The sequence below is a fragment of the Bufo gargarizans genome, chromosome 7 (assembly GCF_014858855.1).
Source record: "Bufo gargarizans isolate SCDJY-AF-19 chromosome 7, ASM1485885v1, whole genome shotgun sequence".
NCBI classification, from domain to species: Eukaryota; Metazoa; Chordata; class Amphibia; order Anura; family Bufonidae; genus Bufo; species Bufo gargarizans.
Window position 1 is genome coordinate 197,521,800 of NC_058086.1, and position 26,035 is coordinate 197,547,834.

At 50.3% G+C, this 26,035-nt stretch overlaps 1 protein-coding gene across 3 annotated transcripts in view; it reads right to left on the reverse strand.

The window, feature by feature from the left end:
• The window catches only part of LOC122943410 (t-SNARE domain-containing protein 1-like), a 153,103-nt gene that overhangs the window by 8,324 nt on the left and 118,744 nt on the right, over nucleotides 1-26,035 (reverse strand). For all 3 annotated transcript variants that reach the window (XM_044301126.1, XM_044301125.1, XM_044301127.1), the window contains 3 exons: nucleotides 25,837-25,998; nucleotides 11,783-11,855; nucleotides 8,649-8,731 (listed from right to left, as the gene is read on the reverse strand). In XM_044301126.1, the coding sequence (XP_044157061.1) occupies nucleotides 8,649-8,731; nucleotides 11,783-11,855; nucleotides 25,837-25,998 (318 nt within the window). The remainder of the gene's footprint in view (nucleotides 1-8,648; nucleotides 8,732-11,782; nucleotides 11,856-25,836; nucleotides 25,999-26,035) is intronic.

Below are 26,035 nucleotides of genomic sequence, written 5' to 3' on the forward strand. Positions count from 1 at the left end.
ACCCAAAACTGCAAAGAAAAAAAGCACTCAAATCTGCACTATTTATTCTGTTTTTGTGCAATTCTTGGCACAAGAAAAACAAATCAACATTTTACTTGCTGCAGATTTCAAATTCCGCACAGGTGAACGTCTGCAGCTTAGAAAAGAGCAAAGTCTGCGCGAGATCTGTCTGCTCACACGCTTTGCTGGTACTGAGAAAAATAAAAAACGTGTGTAATCCGCACTGTGTGAAGGCACCCTAACACGGCTCCATGCTTTATGGTACTCTGTACACCAAGTGGCGGCGCTGTGCAGTAAAACCTGAGGGCACGGCTAGACTGCTTGTTGACAGTTTCCATGTAGCGCAAATTAAAATGATAAAATAAATAAAAACTTTCATGATTTATTACAGATACTGGATTTTGTTGGCAATGAGGGAGATGTATTTGTAAGGCTTCATCAACAGATCAGATGTCAGCAGCACCGCGCACCTCATCTAGGAGGGAAGAAAGGTTTTGGAAAAATAAAAACACCACCACTAGCTTTGGGAGATGTTGGGGAACAATAGGCAGCCCACTGGACGGGCTGCCTCTCTAGTGCCGCCCACTGGACGGGCTGCCTCTCTAGTGCCGCCCACTGGGCGGGCTGCCTCTCTAGTGCCGCCCACTGGGCGGGCTGCCTCTCTAGTGCCGCCCACTGGGCGGGCTGCCTCTCTAGTGCCGCCCACTGGGCGGGCTGCCTCTCTAGTGCCGCCCACTGGGCGGGCTGCCTCTCTAGTGCCGCCCACTGGGCGGGCTGCCTCTCTAGTGCCGCCCACTGGGCGGGCTGCCTCTCTAGTGCCGCCCACTGGACGGGCTGCCTCTCTAGTGCCGCCCACTGGACGGGCTGCCTCTCTAGTGCCGCCCACTGGACGGGCTGCCTCTCTAGTGCCGCCCACTGGACGGGCTGCCTCTCTAGTGCCGCCCACTGGACGGGCTGCCTCTCTAGTGCCGCCCACTGGACGGGCTGCCTCTCTAGTGCCGCCCACTGGACGGGCTGCCTCTCTAGTGCCGCCCACTGGACGGGCTGCCTCTCTAGTGCCGCCCACTGGACGGGCTGCCTCTCTAGTGCCGCCCACTGGACGGGCTGCCTCTCTAGTGCCGCCCACTGGACGGGCTGCCTCTCTAGTGCCGCCCACTGGACGGGCTGCCTCTCTAGTGCCGCCCACTGGACGGGCTGCCTCTCTAGTGCCGCCCACTGGACGGGCTGCCTCTCTAGTGCCGCCCACTGGACGGGCTGCCTCTCTAGTGCCGCCCACTGGACGGGCTGCCTCTCTAGTGCCGCCCACTGGACGGGCTGCCTCTCTAGTGCCGCCCACTGGACGGGCTGCCTCTCTAGTGCCGCCCACTGGACGGGCTGCCTCTCTAGTGCCGCCCACTGGACGGGCTGCCTCTCTAGTGCCGCCCACTGGACGGGCTGCCTCTCTAGTGCCGCCACTGGACGGGCTGCCTCTCTAGTGCCGCCCACTGGACGGGCTGCCTCTCTAGTGCCGCCCACTGGACGGGCTGCCTCTCTAGTGCCGCCCACTGGACGGGCTGCCTCTCTAGTGCCACCTACTGGAGGGCTGCCTCTCTAGTGCCACCTACTGGAGGGCTGCCTCTCTAGTGCCACCTACTGGAGGGCTGCCTCTAATGCCACCTACTGGAGGGCTGCCTCTAATGCCACCTACTGGACGGCTGCCTCTCTAGTGCCACCTATTGGACGGCTGCCTCTCTAATGCCACCTACTCGACGGCTGCCTCTCTAATGCCACCTACTCGACGGCTGCCTCTCTAGTGCGGCCTACTGGACGGCTGCCTCTCTAGTGCCACCTACTGGACGGCTGCCTCTCTAGTGCCACCTACTGGACGGCTGCCTCTCTAGTGCCACCCACTGGACGGCTGCCTCTCTAGTGCCGCCCACTGGACAGGCTGCCACTCTAGTGCCGCCCACTGGACAGGCTGCCACTCTAGTGCCACCTATTGGGTGGCTGCCACTCAAACCCTCACCTGCATAAAAAATACAAGGCAGGTATGAATTTTATCAGCAGGATCGACCCTATCAGACAGTTTACCTGGTATTCCTCAGTTGTTCCTTCTGATTGGTGCTCTTTATTTAAAGTAAAAATACCACCCAGAAATTTTATTCAGAATAAGACCCCCGGACATCTCTACGATGACCCTGCTGAAACCGCTCAGATTATAATTGGCTGCAGTCTCCATATGTAACTTCTGAAGGAAACTGGAGACTTATATGGACCATGGGGATCTTAAGGGGGAATCATCCTTTTCCAAGTCACTGTTTGGTGGTAAAAGGAACCTAAAACTGTGGCGTCCTGACACATTTGCCCCACGCTTAGAATTACCCATCAACATGTGGGATCACTTTGTCACTTCTTCATGTCTCATACTCCAGTCACCTCCAGAGCAGTATTCAAGATTCTGCCTGTTGCTATTTGGAATCAGTCAGCACTGTGCTGACAGGCTCCTAACCGTTTAGCTGAGCCCTCCGAGTGAAGAGCTTACCGCTGATTATCCAAGTCAGTAATCCGGCTCCACAGCAAGGTCCCCCAAAAACAGCAGCAACAATTGTGACTTTTACACAAGTCATGACACTCTGATCTCTGACTTGTGGGCAGACAGAGCTGTCATCAAATCAGTGGCCAGTGCTTATCAGCTGTATTATCACAGACACTGAACCAGCAGGGGCTGATGGAAGCTCAGAATTCTTGAATGCAGCTTTGGATGTGACCAGAGTAGGTAATAGGTTAATGAAACAATAGGCTCATTAATGGCAGTCTGCTATATTTACTGCTTCTCCCAAGAATTACGTTTTTGCACCCCATAAAAAAAATGCACAAGCAAAAGAATTTCTGGCCGTGGAAATACCAGGACCTTAATACGCTGACAGGTAAAACAAACAAAAAGTGACAAGGACTTCAAACGAGTGACCTTTCCAGGCGGTATCACTGGAAGAAGCAGATGGCGGCGTCTCCCGAGGAGACCTTATGTATAATTTACAAAGTGCAGACTTACAGGTCGGCTCCTTTTATCTCCCCCGCTTTGCCACTTAACGCCAACATATGATAATTGCACGGACACCGGGTTCTCTGCATGTTAATGAATTGTAATTACTTTCTATTCAGACGATCCGATTGTTTCAACCAGGACCCGGAACATCTGCAGTCACCATACCAGAAGAACCGGACCAGCTCATCTACATCCATGTCCAGATCATCTTACGATGGGTTTTATAGAAAGGTGTACAGCAAAGTTCTAAAAACTTTTCAATACCATTTTTGGCTTAGTTCCGCACTAGTTTCAAGATCTCTGCTTGCTGTCAGCGACATCCTTGTTAACATTCTGAAGCAGAAAGCAAATATAGACTTAAATGGACATGCTCTTCTTAGATATTTATGGATTATCCGCAGGATATAACGAATATCTGATAGGACCAGCCACCTTCTGCACTCCAGTTTCTGTGAAACTACAACTCCCAGCATGCTTGGCTGTTCTTCTAAGGCCGAATGCACACGGCCGTCTTCCGCGGCCGAGAGCGGTCCGTGGTATGCCGGGCTGGATTTCTGTTCAGAGCAGGAGCGCACAGCGTCATTGGTTGCTATGACGCCGTGCACTTTATGCCGCTGCTGCACTACGGTAATAGACTGGTATGATCTATACGAGTGTATTACTGTACAGCAGCGGCGGCATGAAGCGCACAGCGTCATAGCAACCAATGACGCTGTGCGCTCCTGCTCTGAACAGAAATCCAGCCCGGCATACCACGGACCGCTCTCGGCCGCGGAACACGGCCGTGTGCATTCGGTCTAACTCCCAAAGAAGTGAATTCGGGTATTTGTAGTTTCTGAACAGCTGGAGTGCCGGAGGTTGCTGATCCCTGGTCTAGAGGATGGGAGTCCCACCATCCGGGGAGCTGCTGGCCGCCACACTGATGTGGAGAATGGAGAGGTGGTCCACTACATTCACTTCTACAGGAGCCACAGAAACAGTCAAACACCTCTCCTGGACACTGACAGAAGAGACTGGGGAGAGCCACCGAAATGCACGGCCACTTCTCCACCTGCCTGGATGAGGCCGCTGTGTCACGAGGCAGGACAGGGGTCAGAAGACCCCCCTCATTCTGGAGATTGGTGTGGGTTCTGTATCTTGTGGATATGCCATACATGTCTATAAAGTGGGGATATCCCTTTAATAAGTCACAAATGTATCCATAAGTTAAACATCCTGGAATCCAAACGGATACATAGTAACAAGCCTTTCCCAACAGGAGAAAGGTCTCTGCTCTTGCATTGCACTCTCAGAGGATTGTTAAAGGGCATCTGTCAGCAGTTTTGCCCCTATGACACTGGCTGACCTGTTACATGTGCGCTCGGCAGCTGAAGGCATCTGTGTTGGTCCTGTGTTCATATGTGCCCTCATTGCTGAGAAATATGAAGTTTTAGTATATGCAAATGAGAATGGGCTCAGCTCTCTCTGCAATGGCAACGCCCCCGTTGCTCCTAGAGGCTCATTTGCATATATTAAAACATCATTTTTCTCAGCCATGTGGGCACATATGAACACGGCACCAACACAGACTCCTTCAGCCAGGTCAGCCAGTGTCATAGGGACAGAACTGCTGACAGATGCCCTTTAAGGCTGGAAATATCTGTAACAAACCCTCAGCTGTGAGATGCATTAGTACTGTACACATTTTTAGTCCCGTTATGTTCAAGGCTTTTCTCATTCGCTGACAGTGATCAGAGATCTCAAGTGGTGAAGAAATAAAAAAAAAACAATCCTATTAGAAAGAACTTTCCATTATAAATCTGGCTATGGAAGTTGAGGGATAATCGGTTCCCGGGCTTAATTTGGCACCGCTTATCCCGAGGGGTCTGACCGGCTGGATTTTTCCATCTTGTTTAACAGACGAGAGTCAAGATGCCTCAAAGACCTTATATTGTCTAAGGAAGGTGCCTTGTCCAGAAGCGCTGCGACGAGATACAAGACGGAAAGTTGTGACAACTCCAACAAATTTTTAAAACTGCAGCAAAAAAATAAAATAAAAAATGTCAGGGATCAGGACAAAAATTGTGTCCTCCGCCTGTACCGGCAAGTGTCGTATTCCCGACACAACTTAGAGAAGCTCTGCTCACAGGTAACCGGATTCTGAAGATCGTTTCATAAAAAAGAAAAAATAAATTTCATCCTGATGGAATAAAAAAATAAAAAAAAAATAAAAAAAAATTCTCACCTGTTTTTGTTTACAACAAAATAAAATCAGGTTCTGTGCCCAGAATGAAATGTGTGGTGAGTAAAACGTGAGCTGGGGCTGAAACCAGCACAGCCAGGGGCAGACGTCTCCACTAGACTCACCATCAGAGTAAGGATAAGAGGGCAAGAAAACCCCTCAGAGAAGAAAGAGGGATCCGCACCGGGTTTTCTTGCCCTCTTATTCCTGCCAGTAATTTGACGTTTCAGGGGAGCCGCAGCCAGCGTATACAGCGTACGGGCACGTGAGGTTGTTGTGGGCCGTCCAGAACATCATGAGGGGAGGACCCACCTATTAAGCCCTGGGGGGCTCTGGTGCTTTATGTGGCGCTCAACACTGTTCATTTGGTTTTAAGCCCCACCCCTAATTATTCCCCAAATCTGCCGGAAACGCCCACTCTTATCCATATTTGCAGAAGCCCTGTCCTCTTTGGGGTCAGTGTCATTAGACCAGTCATATCCAAACTGCGGCCCTCCAGCTGTTGCAAAACTACAACTCCCAGCATGCCCTAATAGCTGTAAGCTATCCAGGCATGCTGGGAGTTGTAGTTTTGCAACAGCTGGAGGGCAGCAGTTTGGAAATGCCTGCATTAGACAGTCTCGCTAAGAAAACATGATGTTTGGGATGTAAGGGTTCCTTCTTCTGGATCAACACAGCATCGCTCATAACAGAATGAATTTGAAAGAAGACGACCTAAGAATCAAGTCATAAATTCCTGAACGGTGTGGACACACCCGTATCTAGACGGCGGGGTCTGTCGTGCTCCACAGCCTTTACCCTCTATGCCCCCCTCTATTCAAGTCTATTAGGGGGTTATGGAAAGAGTGGTTAAAAGGGGAATCAGAGGAAACACAGGGAGTGGACCAGCAAACAGCTCCTTATATCTCAGCTTCCTGGACCTCCTTTTGCTCCTGCTCCAACACTTTAAAGGGAATCTGTCCGCCGAACCCCCCTCCCCCCAAACTAGAGTATTCGGTGTATAGTGTACGGGATGGCGAGTCCGGTTATGTCATTTTATTTATGATGTTTTTACGGGACATGAAATGTAGGATCGGGAGTTTGTGTCATTTATAGGGCTGGACTGAAAAGAATAAAAGCTTGTGAACACGCAGTGTGCGTGGTCTGATGGAGGGCGCACCCGAACCCTGGGGACCGCGGTTTCAGATCTTCAGTAAATCAGTCACTGACGGCTAAGAAGTGACAACCCCTTATAGATGGGGTGCTCAGAACGTCTGAACGAACATGAACCGTAAGCGGACTGATACATAAGTTCGATAAAAAGCTTGAGTATTTTGAAGGTGATCACTGCATGAAGGGGCCCCGTGGTTACACCACGTGTGCCAGTCTGTAGAGCCAATGATCAGCACTGCAGCAGACTGGACGTCCTATCCTGGACACGGCTGGCCGTCCGGGACCATCTCACACGTGACTGGCATGCGCTGATCCGCGGTTACACCACGTGTGCCAGTCTGTAGAGCCAATGATAAGCGCTGCAGCAGACTGGACGTCCTATCCTGGACACGGCTGGCCGTCCGGGACCATCTCACACGTGACTGGCATGCGCTGATCCGCGGTTACACCACGTGTGCCAGTCTGTAGAGCCAATGATAAGCGCTGCAGCAGACTGGACGTCCTATCCTGGACACGGCTGGCCGTCCGGGACCATCTCACACGTGACTGGCGTGCGCTGATCCGCGGTTACACCACGTGTGCCAGTCTGTAGAGCCAATGATCAGCACTGCAGCAGACTGGACGTCCTATCCTGGACATGGCTAGCCGTCCGGGACCATCTCACACGTGACTGGCATGCGCTGATCCGCGGTTACACCACGTGTGCCAGTCTGTAGAGCCAATGATCAGCACTGCAGCAGACTGGACGTCCTATCCTGGACATGGCTGGCCGTCCGGGACCATCTCACACGTGACTGGCATGCGCTGATCCGCGGTTACACCACGTGTGCCAGTCTGTAGAGCCAATGATCAGCACTGCAGCAGACTGGACGTCCTATCCTGGACATGGCTGGCCGTCCGGGACCATCTCACACGTGACTGGCGTGCGCTGATCCGCGGTTACACCACGTGTGCCAGTCTGTAGAGCCAATGATCAGCGCTGCAGCAGACTGGACGTCCTATCCTGGACATGGCTAGCCGTCCGGGACCATCTCACACGTGACTGGCATGCGCTGATCCGCGGTTACACCACGTGTGCCAGTCTGTAGAGCCAATGATCAGCACTGCAGCAGACTGGACGTCCTATCCTGGACATGGCTGGCCGTCCGGGACCATCTCACACGTGACTGGCATGCGCTGATCCGCGGTTACACCACGTGTGCCAGTCTGTAGAGCCAATGATCAGCGCTGCAGCAGACTGGACGTCCTATCCTGGACATGGCTAGCCGTCCGGGACCATCTCACACGTGACTGGCATGCGCTGATCCGCGGTTACACCACGTGTGCCAGTCTGTAGAGCCAATGATCAGCGCTGCAGCAGACTGGACGTCCTATCCTGGACATGGCTGGCCGTCCGGGACCATCTCACACGTGACTGGCATGCGCTGATCCGCGGTTACACCACGTGTGCCAGTCTGTAGAGCCAATGATCAGCGCTGCAGCAGACTGGACGTCCTATCCTGGACACGGCTGGCCGTCCGGGACCATCTCACACGTGACTGGCGTGGAGGTCGGGATACCGGGCGTCTATGGAAACCTACACGTGTATATATCTACATTATGGCAACCTGAGTGATCCTATATTCTGGATTATCGGACTGGTGGAAAATAAACATATCACATCAAGAGCAAGGGAAGAACGTTTGATTGGCCGCTGCACTATAACGGTGGAGTATGGGATTTCTGGATTATCAGATATACAATAGGAGACGTGTGAAATGACGACTGGGCTGCATGAGTCAAATCTTACATTATGGACCCCCCCCCCCTTTTATATATGACAGAATACGGTGATAGGATGCTCTCTGGGCCTGCATACTAAACGCCACCCATCCTGCTACTCAGGGAACCCCCAAACCATAGCTCTTGAATTACGGTGAAACTACAACTCCCAGCATGCCCTGACGTGGGAGCTCCAGTTTCACATCAGGGCGGGCGTCCTAAAATCCCACTCATCCCAGTTACTGCCTATTGAGGGAACGCTCTCCGCTGACACAGACGAAACGCTCTGCAGTCGCCGCCGCCAGCCATTAATAGGGGGACAGAGAACTTCACGTATTTCATGTCATGAGATTTTTTTATTTTTTTTTGCAGTTATCAGCAGCGGCAGCAAAGAGTAAAGAAGGAATAAGAAGCTTCTATTCATGTATTATACGTGTGTGCCTGCTCGCCGCTGATACCGCGGCTTCCGACCGCTCTAATCTTACTTACTTGGTGCTGACTTGCTTTGGCCAACTGGCGATTGGCAGATTCTACATGTGATGAAGCAGTCTCAATATTGGCTTCAATGCTATCTGTGAATTCAGGACAGAGCGTTAGATGTCTGCTTATCTCCCCCACTCTAATAAGAGACTGTCCGCCTTCTACCAGGGGCTAATGTGATTAGGGCCACGTCCTCAAATCCTCATCCCAGCTAAAAGCCCCGAAATCTATCATTACAATATCACGTTTCAATGCTCCTGCCATTAGCGTGAAGGGTACCTATTCGGGGGGGGGGTCCCTGCCTGCCATGGGGATTCCCTCAGCACTTCAGGGGTTAAATCTACTCTCCATGTCTATTAACCTTGAAAAATTATTTGTTTTAGTAATCCCATGTCGGCCCCGAGTAATAGAGAGACTTCTACTCCAGTCGCATCCAAAGCTGCAGCAGAACAAATAGCTGTCAATCAGAATCTGAAATAAAAGTGGTGGTGGTCCAAACCCTGGCCGTACATATAGCCAGCGGGGGAGGGTAATAAGTCGCCGCCGGATACCTCTGGTGGCGGCATCCCTCCCTTGGGAGTTGGGAAATGTGCGGAAAGACAACATTCTGTCATCAGGCGAGAGTGGGCACAATGCCACCGGTGGCCGTCTCACTTATGTGTATGGGCACCATTAGGGTGAATTCACATGCCGCAGATTTGCACACGTGAACGCCACTTGCAGAAATCCGCGCACCTGCTGCAGAAACAGTCCTAGTCAGATGTACGAAAAGCGTTTCTTAGGGCTGCATTACACGGCCGGATGTGGCAGGCGACTGGGGGGGGGGGGGGGGGCGTTCCCTCCCAGCAATCGCCTGCCCGCCAGTGGAGGAGACCGCGGCTGTTACAGGCGGCTATGCCATCACTCGTCCCCGGGCTGTCTAGTGGTCTGCTGGTGGCAGATCGTCCATCTGCTGCCTTCAAACATGTAAAAAGATTTGGCAATCGGCGGCAGTATTACACTGCCAGATGACGGCTAACGAGCCTCTGCAGCTGTGATACAGGATTCGGAACGTTCCTCATCAAGTCTACCGCTTGTGAATTCACCCTAATAATTTAGTAGAAATCTTTTATAATGGATTGTACTATTGCCTTAATGTGATCAGCACTACACCTCCACACAGCATGCCCACAACACACTGCGATACAGTCAGAGCACGCCCACAACACACTGCGATACAGTCAGAGCACGCCCACAACACTCTCCGATACAGTCACAGCACGCCCGCAACACTCTCCGATACAGTCAGAGCACGCCCGCAACACTCTCCGATACAGTCAGAGCATGCCCACAACACTCTCCGATACAGTCAGAGCACGCCCACAACACTCTCCGATAGTCAGAGCACGCCCACAACACTCTCCGATAGTCAGAGCATGCCCACAACACTGTCCGATACAGTCAGAGCACGCCCACAACACTCTCCGATACAGTCAGAGCATGCCCACAACACTCTCCGATAGTCAGAGCACGCCCACCACACTCTCCGATACAGTCAGAGCACGCCCACCACACTCTCCGATACAGTCAGAGCACGCCCACAACACTCTGCGACACAGTCAGAGCACGCCCACAACACTCTGCGACACAGTCAGAGCACGCCCACAACACTCTGCGATACAGTCAGTGCACGCCCACAACACTCTGCGATACAGTCAGTGCACGCCCACAACACTCTGCGATACAGTCAGTGCACGCCCACAACACTCTGCGATACAGTCACAGCACGCCCACAACACTCTGCGATACAGTCACAGCACGCCCACAACACTCTCCGATACAGTCACAGCACGCCCACAACACTCGGCGATACAGTCACAGCACGCCCACAACACTCGGCGATACAGTCAGAGCACGCCCACAACACTCTGCGATACAGTCAGAGCACGCCCACAACACTCTGCGATACAGTCACAGCACGCCCACAACACTCGGCGATACAGTCACAGCACGCCCACAACACTCGGCAATACAGTCAGAGCACGCCCACAACACTCTGCGATACAGTCAGAGCACGCCCACAACACTCTCCGATAGTCAGAGCACGCCCACAACACTCTGCGATACAGTCACAGCACGCCCACAACACTCTCCGATACAGTCAGAGCACGCCCACAACACTCTGCGATACAGTCAGAGCACGCCCACAACACTCTGCGATACAGTCAGAGCACGCCCACAACACTCTGCGATACAGTCAGAGCACGCCCACAACACTGCGATACAGTCAGTGCACGCCCACAACACTCTGCGATACAGTCACAGCACGCCCACAACACTCTGCGATACAGTCACAGCACGCCCACAACACTCTCCGATACAGTCACAGCACGCCCACAACACTCTGCGATACAGTCACAGCACGCCCACAACACTCTGCGATACAGTCAGAGCACGCCCACAACACTCTGCGATACAGTCAGAGCACGCCCACAACACTCTGCGATACAGTCAGAGCACGCCCACAACACTCTGCGATACAGTCAGAGCACGCCTACAACACTCTGCGATACAGTCAGAGCACGCCCACAATACTCTCCGATAGTCAGAGCACGCCTACAACACTCTGCGATACAGTCAGAGCACGCCCACAACACTCTGCGATACAGTCAGAGCACGCCCACAATACTCTCCGATAGTCAGAGCACGCCCACAACACTCTCCGATACAGTCAGAACACGTCCACAACACTCTCTGATAGTCAGAGCACGCCCACAACACTCTCTGATAGTCAGAGCACGCCCTGAACACAGATACAGTCAAAGGCATAAAACAAATCACCATTATGTAAAAAAATAAAAAGACAATCGCAAAATAAAACAGATTAGAAAAAAGGTGGTGCTTTATATTATTAATTAGTAGGAAAAAAAGTGATAAATTCCAAAATTCCAATGCAGCTTTGTATGCAATTAGAGCAAAAGACATGTCATTCAAAATCAGTACACAAACAAAGCAAAATATGTGAATAACGCATTCAACATTAGATCTAGATAAGAACTAAAACCATTTGGAGAAGAATATTCATGAATGTATCGGACACAGAGAAGCCCCCATTACTATGACACACGAGTGATACAAGCAGAGCAGAGTAAGCGCATACTTACCTATATCGTGACCTTGTTCATACACAATGGACGCCAAATCTTTCATTATCTGATTGACATCCAGCATATCACTCTGTAAAAAACAATAAAAAAAAGGTAAAACCTACTATAAATCAGACAAGAGCAGGACATATATCACAAGTAACGTGGTGGGATTCTGACTGCAGCTCTGGGTGTGACTGAAGGATGAGATGTGCCTCGTCTCCAGATTAGTACAGACAGAGCACAGGACCAGCAACGTTTAAAGGGAATGTGGCGCCATTTTTTTCTGCCAGTTAAAACCAGATAAGGCTACTTTCACATTTGTGTTTCTATTTTCTGGTATTGAGATCCGTCATAGGGTCTCAATACCGGGGGAAAAAACGCTTCCGTTTAGCCCCTATTCATTGTCAATGGGGGACAAACAAGCTTTTATTTTCTGATGACCGATTTTTCTATTCTCTATCCCCAGCAGTTCTTTGCAGCATTTACAAGGGATTAAGAACTTGCTTTATGGCAGGCCATAGACACAATGGTCAGGAGGGGACCTCGTTGATTTCTATGGGAGGGTTTTCTGGGCTTGCTCTGTGACCTGTGCAGAGGGCATTGTACAAGGAAAGAATAGATAAACTTTGACAATTCCCTATTGTGAATGGAGGATCCTGTCTTATCTATACACAGAGGTGGTATCATGACAGGCAGGATTAAAACGACACATAATCAGATAACTGCAGTAAAGTGATCTTTACAGACCAAGAATTGGTGCCTTTAAGGCTTACTGGCCAACGCGAAAACTGCAGGATTTTATGATTTTTGTTAAATATTGTAATTGACATGGAAAAATATAAATAAATAATAATAATAATAATTTCGGTCAATCTCTGACTACACATTCCCTTAAGGGTCTATTCACACGTCCGCAAGTGTTTTGTGGTCGGCAAATTGCGGATCTGCAAAACACGGACACCACACCGGCCATGTGCGTTCTGCATTTTGCGGACCGCACATGGCCGGCACTTTAAATAGAAATGCCTTTTCTTGTCCGTGTCATGTTCTATTTTGTTGCGGAACGGAAGTGCGGATGCGGACAGCACACAGTGTTTTGCAGCCCCATTGAAAATGAATGGGTCCGGATCCGTTCTGCAACGCTGCGGAACTGATCTGGACCCATTTAGCGATGTGTGAATGGACCCTTAAAGAGGACCTCTCCCCACTCCTGACATTTAATAGCTTCATGCATTCCCCTTGTACTAACAATTCTGGAGCATCTATTCTTACGGCTCTATGATGTGCTGTTCCTTTATTATTCCTGCTAGAAGTTATGAATGAATTGCTAGCAGTCTGCAGTAAGGGTACAGAGACAAGCTGTAGTGTCTGAACACGGCCTGTGACCTTCTGATACAAGGTTTCAAAACAAAGATGCCCAAAAAAAAAAAAAGAGCCCTGGGAGTAATAAACCTGGGACATGCCGCGCAGAGCTCTAGTGTGAACACAATTCAAGTCTGGTTATAAGTGTCCGACTGACAAACTCCAACCAAAAACATTGTTAAAAGCATCATCGACTTTAGAGATCTCTGCAACTGCAGTGCCCACAGACCAGGCAGTGAAATCATCATCACACCTCGACAATCAAAGTGCAGAGAGAGCAGAGCCTCTAGGTGTAATGGTAACGCCCCCGTTGCTCCTAGAGACTCATTTGCATATAATAAAACATCATATTTCTCAGCAATGTGGACACATATGAACACGGGACCAACACAGATGCCTTCAGCTGCCGAACGCACATGGAACAGGTCAGCCAGTGTCATAGGCACAAAACTGCCGACAGCTGCCCTTTAAATGGAACTTCCTTTTAAGCCTCACATAAGACAACTTCTGAAAAGGGGCAGTGCAAAAGCAGATGACCCCTTAAAATCCCATGTCCCATGATGGCCATGAACAGTTTCTGGGCCCTCCGCACACTAAATGGGTCCATGGAGCAGATATACGAGGAATTACAGAGTAAAGGAAGTTGTTCTATTATTCTAATGCTGATAATTACGACTCTGCCCTCAAAGGAATACAAAGCGCCGGGTCCTGTCGTCTTTGGAGCAGCTTATTAAAATGTTCCAACATTTCTGGAACCCCAGATATTGAAGAGGGAAGGTGACATCACTGAAATAAAAGCATCGCCCCGAGACGTTCTCAGCCTTTCATATTTCCCTTTGAAGTGGACGAGCTAAGAGGAAAAATGGTATCATCGTAGATTCAATTATGAAGTAGACTCCGGTGTGTGAACACGAACGCAGAGAATGTGTATATAATAATAATAATGCAGACACCCTGGTGTAAGGAAGCCATGAAAAATCACGTTTTTACTCCGGCCACTGGTGCAGCTTATATTACTTTGCTGTGTAGACTGGGATGGGGTCTGCAGAGTCAACTCATCACTAGAGGGCAGGGTCAGCGGGGTCATCTCATCACTAGAGGACAGGGTCAGCAGAATCCTCTCATCACTAGAGGGCAGGGTCAGCGGGGTCATCTCATCACTAGAGGGCAGGGTCAGCGGGGTCATCTTATCACTAGAGGGCAGGGTCAGCGGGGTCATCTCATCACTAGAGGGCAGGGTCAGCGGGGTCATCTCATCACTAGAGGGCAGGGTCAGCAGGGTCATCTCATCACTAGAGGGCAGGGTCAGCGGGGTCATCTCATCACTAGAGGGCAGGGTCAGCGGGGTCATCTCATCACTAGAGGGCAGGGTCAGCGGGGTCATCTTATCACTAGAGGGCAGGGTCAGCGGGGTCATCTCATCACTAGAGGGCAGGGTCAGCAGGGTCATCTCATCACTAGAGGGCAGGGTCAGCGGGGTCATCTCATCACTAGAGGGCAGGGTCAGCGGGGTCATCTCATCACTAGAGGGCAGGGTCAGCGGGGTCATCTTATCACTAGAGGGCAGGGTCAGCGGGGTCATCTCATCACTAGAGGGCAGGGTCAGCAGGGTCATCTCATCACTAGAGGGCAGGGTCAGCAGAATCATCTCATCACTAGAGGGCAGGGTCAGCGGGGTCATCTCATCACTAGAGGACAGGGTCAGCAGGGTCATCTCATCACTAGAGGGCAGGGTCAGCAGAATCATCTCATCACTAGAGGGCAGGGTCAGCAGGGTCATCTCATCACTAGAGGGCAGGGTCAGCAGGGTCATCTCATCACTAGAGGGCAGGGTCAGCAGAATCATCTCATCACTAGAGGGCAGGGTCAGCGGGGTCATCTCATCACTAGAGGGCAGGGTCAGCAGAATCCTCTCATCACTAGAGGGCAGGGTCAGCAGAATCCTCTCATCACTAGAGGGCAGGGTCAGCGGGGTCATCTCATCACTAGAGGGCAGGGTCAGCGGGGTCATCTCATCACTAGAGGGCAGGGTCAGCAGAATCATCTCATCACTAGAGGGCGGGGTCATCTCATCACTAGAGGGCAGGGTCAGCGGGGTCATCTCATTATCATTAGAGGACAGGGTCAGCAGAGTCATCTCATCACTAGAGGACAGGGTCAGCAGAATCATCTCATCACTAGAGGGCAGGGTCAGCAGAATCATCTCATCACTAGAGGGCAGGGTCAGCGGGGTCATCTCATTATCATTAGAGGACAGGGTCAGCAGAGTCATCTCATCACTAGAGGGCAGGGTCAGCAGAATCATCTCATCACTAGAGGGCAGGGTCAGTAGAATCATCTCATCACTAGAGGGCAGGGTCAGCGGGGTCATCTCATCACTAGAGGGCAGGGTCAGCAGAATCATCTCATCACTAGAGGGCAGGGTCAGTAGAATCATCTCATCACTAGAGGGCAGGGTCAGCGGGGTCATCTCATCACTAGAGGACAGGGTCAGCAGAATCATCTCATCACTAGAGGGCAGGGTCAGTAGAATCATCTCATCACTAGAGGGCAGGGTCAGCGGGGTCATCTCATCACTAGAGGGCAGGGTCAGCAGAATCATCTCATCACTAGAGGGCAGGGTCAGCGGGGTCATCTCATCACTAGAGGGCAGGGTCAGCGGGGTCATCTCATCACTAGAGGGCAGGGTCAGCGGGGTCATCTCATCACTAGAGGGCAGGGTCAGCAGAATCATCTCATCACTAGAGGGCAGGGTCAGCAGAGTCATCTCATCACTAGAGGGCAGGGTCAGCGGGGTCATCTCATCCCTAGAGGGCAGGGTCAGCAGAATCATCTCATCACTAGAGGGCAGGGTCAGCAGAATCCTCTCATCACTAGAGGGCAGGGTCAGCAGAGTCATCTCATCACTAGAGGGCAGGGTCAGCGGGGTCATCTCATCACTAGAGGGCAGGGTCAGAAGAGTCATCTCATCACTAGAGGGCAGGGTCAGCAGAATCATCTCATCACTAGAGGGCAGGGTCAGCGGGGTCATCTCATCACTAGAGGGCAGGGTCAGCGGGGTCATCTCATCACTAGAGGGCAGGGTCAGCAGAATCATCTCATCACTAGAGGGCAGGGTCAGCGGGGTCATCTCATCCCTAGAGGGCAGGGTCAGCAGAATCATCTCATCACTAGAGGGCAGGGTCAGCAGAGTCATCTCATCACTAGAGGGCAGGGTCAGCAGGGTCATCTCATCACTAGAGGGCAGGGTCAGCGGGGTCATCTCATCACTAGAGGGCAGGGTCAGCGGGGTCATCTTATCACTAGAGGGCAGGGTCAGCGGGGTCATCTCATCACTAGAGGGCAGGGTCAGCGGGGTCATCTCATCACTAGAGGGCAGGGTCAGCAGAATCATCTCATCACTAGAGGGCAGGGTCAGCAGAATCATCTCATCACTAGAGGGCAGGGTCAGCAGAATCATCTCATCCCTAGAGGGCAGGGTCAGCAGAATCATCTCATCACTAGAGGGCAGGGTCAGCAGGGTCATCTCATCACTAGAGGGCAGGGTCAGCGGGGTCATCTCATCACTAGAGGGCAGGGTCAGCAGAATCATCTCATCACTAGAGGGCAGGGTCAGCAGAATCATCTCATCACTAGAGGGCAGGGTCAGCAGAATCATCTCATCCCTAGAGGGCAGGGTCAGCAGAATCATCTCATCACTAGAGGGCAGGGTCAGCAGAGTCATCTCATCACTAGAGGGCAGGGTCAGCAGGGTCATCTCATCACTAGAGGGCAGGGTCAGCGGGGTCATCTCATCACTAGAGGGCAGGGTCAGCAGAATCATCTCATCACTAGAGGGCAGGGTCAGCGGGGTCATCTCATCACTAGAGGGCAGGGTCAGCAGAATCATCTCATCACTAGAGGGCAGGGTCAGCAGAATCATCTCATCACTAGAGGGCAGGGTCAGCAGAATCATCTCATCACTAGAGGGCAGGGTCAGCGGGGTCATCTCATCACTAGAGGGCAGGGTCAGCAGAGTCATCTCATCACTAGAGGGCAGGGTCAGCGGGGTCATCTCATCACAAGAGGGCAGGGTCAGCAGAGTCATCTCATCACAAGAGGGCAGGGTCAGCGGGGTCATCTCATCACTAGAGGGCAGGGTCAGCGGGGTCATCTCATCACTAGAGGGCAGGGGTCAGCAGAATCATCTCATCACTAGAGGGCAGGGTCAGCAGAATCATCTCATCACTAGAGGGCAGGGTCAGCAGAATCATCTCATCACTAGAGGACAGGGTCAGCAGAATCATCTCATCACTAGAGGGCAGGGTCAGCAGAATCATCTCATCACTAGAGGGCAGGGTCAGCAGAGTCATCTCATCACTAGAGGGCAGGGTCAGCAGAATCATCTCATCACTAGAGGGCAGGGTCAGCAGAATCATCTCATCACTAGAGGGCAGGGTCAGCGGGGTCATCTCATCACTAGAGGGCAGGGTCAGCAGAATTATCTCATCACGAGAGGGCAGGGTCAGCGGGGTCATCTCATCACTAGAGGGCAGGGTCAGCAGAATCATCTCATCACTAGAGGGCAGGGTCAGCGGGGTCATCTCATCACTAGAGGGCAGGGTCAGCGGGGTCATCTCATCACTAGAGGGCAGGGTCAGCGGGGTCATCTCATCACTAGAGGGCAGGGTCAGCAGAATCATCTCATCACTAGAGGGCAGGGTCAGCAGAATCATCTCATCACTAGAGGGCAGGGTCAGCGGGGTCATCTCATCACTAGAGGGCAGGGTCAGCAGGGTCATCTCATCACTAGAGGGCAGGGTCAGCGGGGTCATCTCATCACTAGAGGGCAGGGTCAGCGGGGTCATCTCATCACTAGAGGGCAGGGTCAGCGGGGTCATCTCATCACTAGAGGGCAGGGTCAGCAGAATCATCTCATCACTAGAGGGCAGGGTCAGCAGAATCATCTCATCACTAGAGGGCAGGGTCAGCGGGGTCATCTCATCACTAGAGGGCAGGGTCAGCGGGGTCATCTCATCACTAGAGGGCAGGGTCAGCAGAATCATCTCATCACTAGAGGGCAGGGTCAGCAGAATCCTCTCATCACTAGAGGGCAGGGTCAGCGGGGTCATCTCATCACTAGAGGGCAGGGTCAGCGGGGTCATCTCATCACTAGAGGGCAGGGTCAGCAGAATCATCTCATCACTAGAGGGCAGGATCAGCGGGGTCATCTCATCACTAGAGGGCAGGGTCAGCAGAATTATCTCATCACTAGAGGGCAGGGTCAGCGGGGTCATCTCATCACTAGAGGGCAGGGTCAGCAGAATCATCTCATCACTAGAGGGCAGGGTCAGCGGGGTCATCTCATCACTAGAGGGCAGGGTCAGCGGAATCATCTCATCACTAGAGGGCAGGGTCAGCAGAATCATCTCATCACTAGAGGGCAGGGTCAGCAGAATCATCTCATCACTAGAGGGCAGGGTCAGCAGAATCCTCTCATCACTAGAGGGCAGGGTCGGCGGGGTCATCTCATTATCATTAGAGGACAGGGTCAGCAGAGTCATCTCATCACTAGAGGGCAGGGTCAGCGGAGTCATCTCATCACTAGAGGGCAGGGTCAGCGGGGTCATCTCATCATTAGAGGGCAGGGTCAGCAGAATCATCTCATCATTAGAGGACAAAGCCATCTCGATGTCATATGAGTCACATCTACCAGCTCCCCTCGTATTCTCCACTTGGTAGCTGCCCCATCCTTTCCATGCTAAGGAAAGTTGTAGAACTACCTGCAAACACATTGAAAAGAACAATAAAGCTCAGATTTAGAGCAGTGGGAGACGGGAATCAGCTGAGGTCTTTGAGGTCTTCAGATCTTAGGAAAACAAATTATTCAGCCCCCACCGCCAGAAGAAGCAGGGATGCAGAAGAGAGGACCGCGCCTGAAAGAGATCGTCATCTGCAGGACGTCTTCAAGAGCCTCGCCGGTTGTATCTGGAGACTTGAAGGAACTCATATTCAGCTGGTTTCAAGAGGACTAATTTGTCTCCACTTGAGCTCAATGACACTGAATGGATCCAGCGACTCCCCGCAGATTCCTCTCACTACACGTCCTGAACACAACGCGTGAACCCATTATACAGATCTCATCAGGTGCCCTCATTTACCTAGTATTTGTCTGATTTGATGTAAAACTTAAAGGGGTTGTGCAGGATTACAAAGACACGGCTGCTTTCTTCAACAAACAGCGCCACCCCTGCACACAGGTTGTGTCTGTCATTGCAGCTCCCCTCCACAGTTTTACATAAAAATACTTCCTTGGGGCAGCCATATTGGAGACACATACTCCTATTATAGACAGTGGGGTGTGCGCTTTATGGCAGGAAGTGATGGGGAACATCCCCCCGGGAGTGACGGGGAGCTGCATACAGAGCCTAATGTGTGTATATAGTGTTAGAGCGGCCATTAACTCGCTAACACTCTAATGATGAGACGACTGCGCTCACCCTGTTCCAGTCTACACAGCAAAGCTGAATAAACAGGAAGTGGGCTGTTTAACCGCCTCCGGACCGCCTAACGCAGATGTGCGGTCCGGAGGCGGCAGCCCTGCGCAGTGACGCATATACGCGTCATCTCGCGAGGGCCGAGATTTCCTGTGAACGCGCGCACACAGGCGCGCGCGTTCACAGGAACGGAAGGTAAGCGAGTGGATCTCCAGCCTGCCAGCGGCGATCGCTCGCTGGCAGGCTGGAGATGTGATTTTTTTAACCCCTAACAGGTATATTAGACGCTGTTTTGATAACAGCGTCTAATATACCGGCTACCTGGTCCTCTGGTGGTCCCTTTTGTTTGGATCGACCACCAGAGGACACAGGTAGCTGTGTAAAGTACCACAAAACACTACACTACACTACACCCCCCCCCCCCCCTGTCACTTATTAACCCCTTATGAACCCCTGATCACCCCATATAGACTCCCTGATCACCCCCCCTGTCAGGCTCCGTTCAGACGTCCGTATGATTTTTACGGATCCACGGATACATGGATCGGATCCGCAAAACGCATATGGACGTCTGAATGGAGCCTTACAGGGGGGTGATCAATGACAGGGGGGTGATCACCCATATACACTCCCTGATCACCCCCTGTCATTGATCACCCCCCTGTCATTGATCACCCCCCTGTAAGGCTCCATTCAGATGTCCGTATGATTTTTACGGATCCACGGATACATGGATCGGATCCGCAAAACGCATATGGACGTCTGAATGGAGCCTTACAGGGGGGTGATCAATGACAGGCGGGTGATCACCCATATAGATTCCCTGATCACCCCCTGTCATTGATCACCCCCCTGTCATTGATCACCCCCCTGTAAGGCTCCATTCAGATGTCCGTATGATTTTTACGGATCCACGGATACATGGATCGGATCCGCAAAACGCATACGGACGTCTGAATGGAGCCTTACAGGGGGGTGATCAATGACAGGCGGGTGATCACCCATATAGATTCCCTGATCACCCCCCTGTCATTGATCACCCCCCTGTCATTGATCACCCCCCTGTCATTGATCACCCCCCTGTCATTGATCACCCCCCTGTCAGGCTCCATTCAGATGTCCGTATGATTTTTACGGATCCACGGATACATGGATCGGATCCGCAAAACACATACGGACGTCTGAATGGAGCCTTACAGGGGGGTGATCAATGACAGTCGGGTGATCACCCATATAGATTCACTGATCACCCCCTGTCATTGATCACCCCCCTGTAAGGCTCCATTCAGACGTCCGTATGCGTTTTGCGGATCCGATCATACAGACGTCTGAATGGAGCCTTACAGGGGGGTGATCAATGACAGGGTGGTGATCAATGACAGGGTGGTGATCACCCCATATAGACTCCCTGATCGCCCCCCTGTCATTGATCACCCCCCTGTCATTGATCACCCCCTGTAAGGCTCCATTCAGACATTTTTTTGGGCCCAAGTTAGCGGAAATTTTATTTTTTTTGTTTTTTCTTACTTAGTCTCATATTCCACTAACTTGTGTCAAAAAATAAAATCTCACATGAACGCACCATACCCCTCACGGAATCCAAATGCGTAAATTTTTTTTTAGACATTTATATTCCAGACTTCTTCTCACGCTTTAGGGCCCATAAAATGCCAGGGCAGTATAAATACCCCACATGTGACCCCATTTCGGAAAGAAGACACCCCAAGGTATTCCGTGAGGGGCATATTGAGTCCATGAAAGATTGAAATTTTTGTCCCAAGTTAGCGGAAAGGTAGACTCTGTGAGAAAAAAATAAATAAATCAATTTCCGCTAACTTGTGCCAAAAAAAAAAAAATTCTATGAACTCGCCATGCCCCTCATTGAATACCTTGGGGTGTCTTCTTTCCAAAATGGGGTCACATGTGGGGTATTTATACTGCCCTGGCTTTTTAGGGGCCCGAAAGCGTGAGAAGAAGTCTGGGATCCAAATGTCTAAAAATGCCCTCCTAAAAGGAATTTGGGCACCTTTGCGCATCTAGGCTGCAAAAAAGTGTCACACATGTGGTATCGCCGTACTCAGGAGAAGTTGGGAAATGTGTTTTGGGGTGTCATTTTACATATACCCATGCTGGGTGAGAAAAATATCTTGGTCAAATGCCAACTTTGTATAAAAAAATGGGAAAAGTTGTCTTTTGCCAAGATATTTCTCTCACCCAGCATGGGTATATGTAAAATGACACCCCAAAACACATTCCCCAACTTCTCCTGAGTACGGCGATACCACATGTGTGACACTTTTTTGCCGCCTAGGTGGGCAAAGGGGCACACATTCCAAAGTGCACCTTTCAGATTTTGCAGGCCATTTTTTACACATTTTGATTTCAAACTACTTACCACACATTAGGGCCCCTAGAATGCCAGGGCAGTATAACTACCCCACAAGTGACCCCATTTTGGAAAGAAGACACCCCAAGGTATTCCGTGAGGGGCACGGAGAGTTCCTAGAATTTTTTATTTTCTGTCACAAGTTAGCGGAAAATGAAGATTTTTTATTTATTTTTTTTCTTACAAAGTCTCATATTCCACTAACTTGTGACAAAAAATAAAAAATTCTAGGAACTCGCCGTGCCCCTCACGGAATACCTTGGGGTGTCTTCTTTCCAAAATGGGGTCACTTGTGGCGTAGTTATACTGCCCTGGCAATTTAGGGGCCCAAATGTGTGAGAAGTACTTTGCAATCAAAATGTGTAAAAAATGCCCTGCAAAATCTGAAAGGTGCACTTTGGAATATGTGCCCCTTTGCCCACCTTGGCTGCAAAAAAGTGTGACACATCTGGTATCGCCGTACTCAGGAGAAGTTGGGCAATGTGTTTTGGGGTGTCATTTTACATATACCCATGCTGGGTGAGATAAATATCTTGGTCAAATGCCAACTTTGTATAAAAAAATTGGAAAAGTTGTCTTTTGCCAAGATATTTCTCTCACCCAGCATGGTTATATGTAAAATGACACCCCAAAACACATTCCCCAACTTCTCCTGAGTACGGCGATACCACATGTGTGACACATTTTTGCTGCCAAGGTGGGCAAAGGGGCCCAAATTCCAAAGTGCACCTTTCGGATTTCACCGGTAATTTTTTACAGATTTTGATTGCAAAGTACTTCTCACACATATGGTCCCCTAAATTGCCAGGGCAGTATAACTACGCCACAAGTGACCCCATTTTGGAAAGAAGACACCCCAAGGTATTCCGTGAGGGGCATGGCGAGTTCCTAGAATTTTTTATTTTTTGTCGCAAGTTAGCGGAATATGAGACTTTGTAAGAAAAAAATAAAATAAAATAAAAATCATCATTTTCCGCTAACTTGTGACAAAAAATAAAAAGTTCTATGAACTCACTATGCTCATCAGCGAATACCTTAGGGTGTCTACTTTCCGAAATGGGGTCATTTGTGGGGTGTTTCTACTGTCTGGGCATTGTAGAACCTCAGGAAACATGACAGGTGCTCAGAAAGTCAGAGCTGCTTCAAAAAGCGGAAATTCACATTTTTGTACCATAGTTTGTAAATGCTATAACTTTTACCCAAACCATTTTTTTTTTTGCCCAAACATTTTTTTTTTATCAAAGACATGTAGAACAATAAATTTAGTGAAAAATGTATATATGGATGTCTTTTTTTTGCTAAATTTTACAGCTGAAAGTGAAAAATGACATTTTTTGCAAAAAAATTGTTAAATTTCGATTAATAACAAAAAAAGTAAAAATGTCAGCAGCAATGAAATACCACCAAATGAAAGCTCTATTAGTGAGAAGAAAAGGAGGTAAAATTCATTTGGGTGGTAAGTTGCATGACCGAGCTATAAACGGTGAAAGTAGTGTAGTGCAGAAGTGTAAAAAGTGCTCTGGTCATGAAGGGGGTTTCAGCTAGCGGGGTTGAAGTGGTTAATGAATGTTTGCTGATGCTGTTCTCATCGAGTTAATGCAGCAATCAGAGGTACAGTTAAATGCTGCTCTGCATGTGACTGAAGCACGAGACAAGATGAGGTATCATAATTGTGCATGCAGCTCTGGATGCAACTAGAGTGTAAGACATGATAAAATACTAGAAATGTACATGCAGCTGTGGATGTGATTGAAGCATCGGGCATAAAGTGATACAAGGATTGTGCATGTAGTTGTAAAAATAATAGACAAAATGCAGAACTACAACTGTGCATGCAGCTCTGGCTGTGAATGGAGCATAATGCAATATCATAATTGTGCATAAAGCTGTGGATATTACAGAAGCATAAAAATGTATAGAACCAAAATTGTGCCTACAGCTCTGGATGTAAATTGAGTGTAAGACATGATAAAATAACAGAAATGTGCAAGTAGCTGTGGATGTGATAGAAGCATCGGGCATAATGCAATGCAAGAATTGTGCATGCAGCTCTGGCTGTGACTGGAGTATAAAATACCATGCATTCAGCTGAGGATGTGATTGGCGCATCGGGCATAATTCAGTACAAGAACTGTGCACATAGCTATATGATTGTATCATATATGATTCTACCATGAAACAAAACCAAATTGTGCATGCAGCTTTGGATGTGACTGGAGCATAAGACAAGATGTAACTTGAAGGTAAATGTGTAGACATATTGCAGCATGATGGGGTGGTAGACTGTGCACCACCTCTACCCAGTAGAACATGCCCGCATGCAGAGCCTTCCAGGGGGACACGGCTCAGGGGTCAGGGCTCCATTCCCAGCTCAGGCAGGATGCCAATCACTCGTAGTATTTCCAGGTCATAGGGCATAGCTCAGACCGCAGACGCTCCAGTAACATTGACTGGACAATGAAATGAGTAATCAAATAATGTCAATGGCCCCTCGGAGGGACCCCGGGGGTCACAGAGCGCAGACCCAGCGCAGGACGCTTCCATTTCACAGGTCGGTATACTTCATCATCTTCATTTATTACAGCAGTCAGATATTACACCGCTCTCCCCGTCTGTGTGCACCGGTTAGCGGACAATTTCATTTCCTCACTGGTTGCAGTATTAGAATGTGTTGCCTCCTATGAGCCGAAGATATTACTTCACTAAGTCTCGCGAGACTTCGCATAATATTTTCAGAAATTAATTTCTACTGTAAAAAACTATTTCCCAAACTCTGGTTCGGTTCCAAGGTACCACCTACGGGGCCCGGGCTTGAGGCCACTCTGCACCTACGGGGCCCGGGCTTGAGGCCACTCTGCACCTACGGGGCCCGGGCCACTGGGTTCAGACTGACTCATATTTCCAGTCTATTCTGCCCTCCATTCCTAGGTTTATAAGAGGGGACAGAGGCACCGGCACCGCCGCGCGGACACAGGCACCGCCGCGCGGACACCGGCACCGCCGCGCGGACACCGGCACCGCCGCGCGGACACCGGCACCGTCGTGCGGACAGATTCAATCTCGTCTGTAGATTGAATTTGGGATTCTTCCAGGCTGTAAATCTCCTGATATTGCGGTTGTGACACCGGCCGCCGGAAAATGTCCTTGTGTCAAACCATGGCCTTTTTGTCAATGAAGAAGAAAAATGAGGTTGAACTTCATTTATCTGCACAGGTGGAGCGGGATGCGGAGCAGCTACCCAGCACTAAGAGGACCAATAGAATGACGCCATCTGTGTGGATATACGTGATGTCATCTCAAGGAGAACGGATGGCAAATCCCTCATTCTGCCATGTCCACCACACAATAAGAAAAGAGCGGACATTAGATCCTACAGGGCTAGGTTTTTGGACACCTGGTCACCAATAGGCTCCTCTTTCAGCTCTTCCTGGCAATCTGCGACAGTAGGAACCCCTCTTACTGTGCAGGCACAGAGCAGACCCTTCCTCCTCATCTATAGCACCACAGGAACATCCCTCACTACTGACACCTCCACGGCCTGGGTTTCAGAAGCAAATATGGCCCTTGGTCTGGTGTTAGTGCAGTAATAATGTCATCAATGTCCCTTGTGCAAAAGAGAATATTTGCGTACAGCCGTAATGGAGGGGGGATGGGCACATCTCTGTACATCACACATCTCCAGTGCTGAGAAGAACAGACCTTCAGAGCCATGAATGTCCAGCTCTCCCCACATTAGGCTGTGAATACACAGTGATGGCGGAGCCCAGTCCGCCTCCAGTACGCACTAGGATAGCAGCCAGATGACATACTCAGCTCTGTGCGTCACTGCAGTCGGCGGGTCGTACCTCAATCTGCTTTATAGCCTCTTCCTTCTTACGGATCTGCTCAAGATCTTCATCTGTGATGTTAGACAAGTCCTGGCTTTGACCCTGGTGCTGCCACTGTTCATCACCACCATTAAAGATCTTCTCATCGTCCGCAATGTCAGAGAAGGGGGTCCGAGGACTCTAAAGGAGTAAGAAGAAGAGGTGGGTTACCCAATGT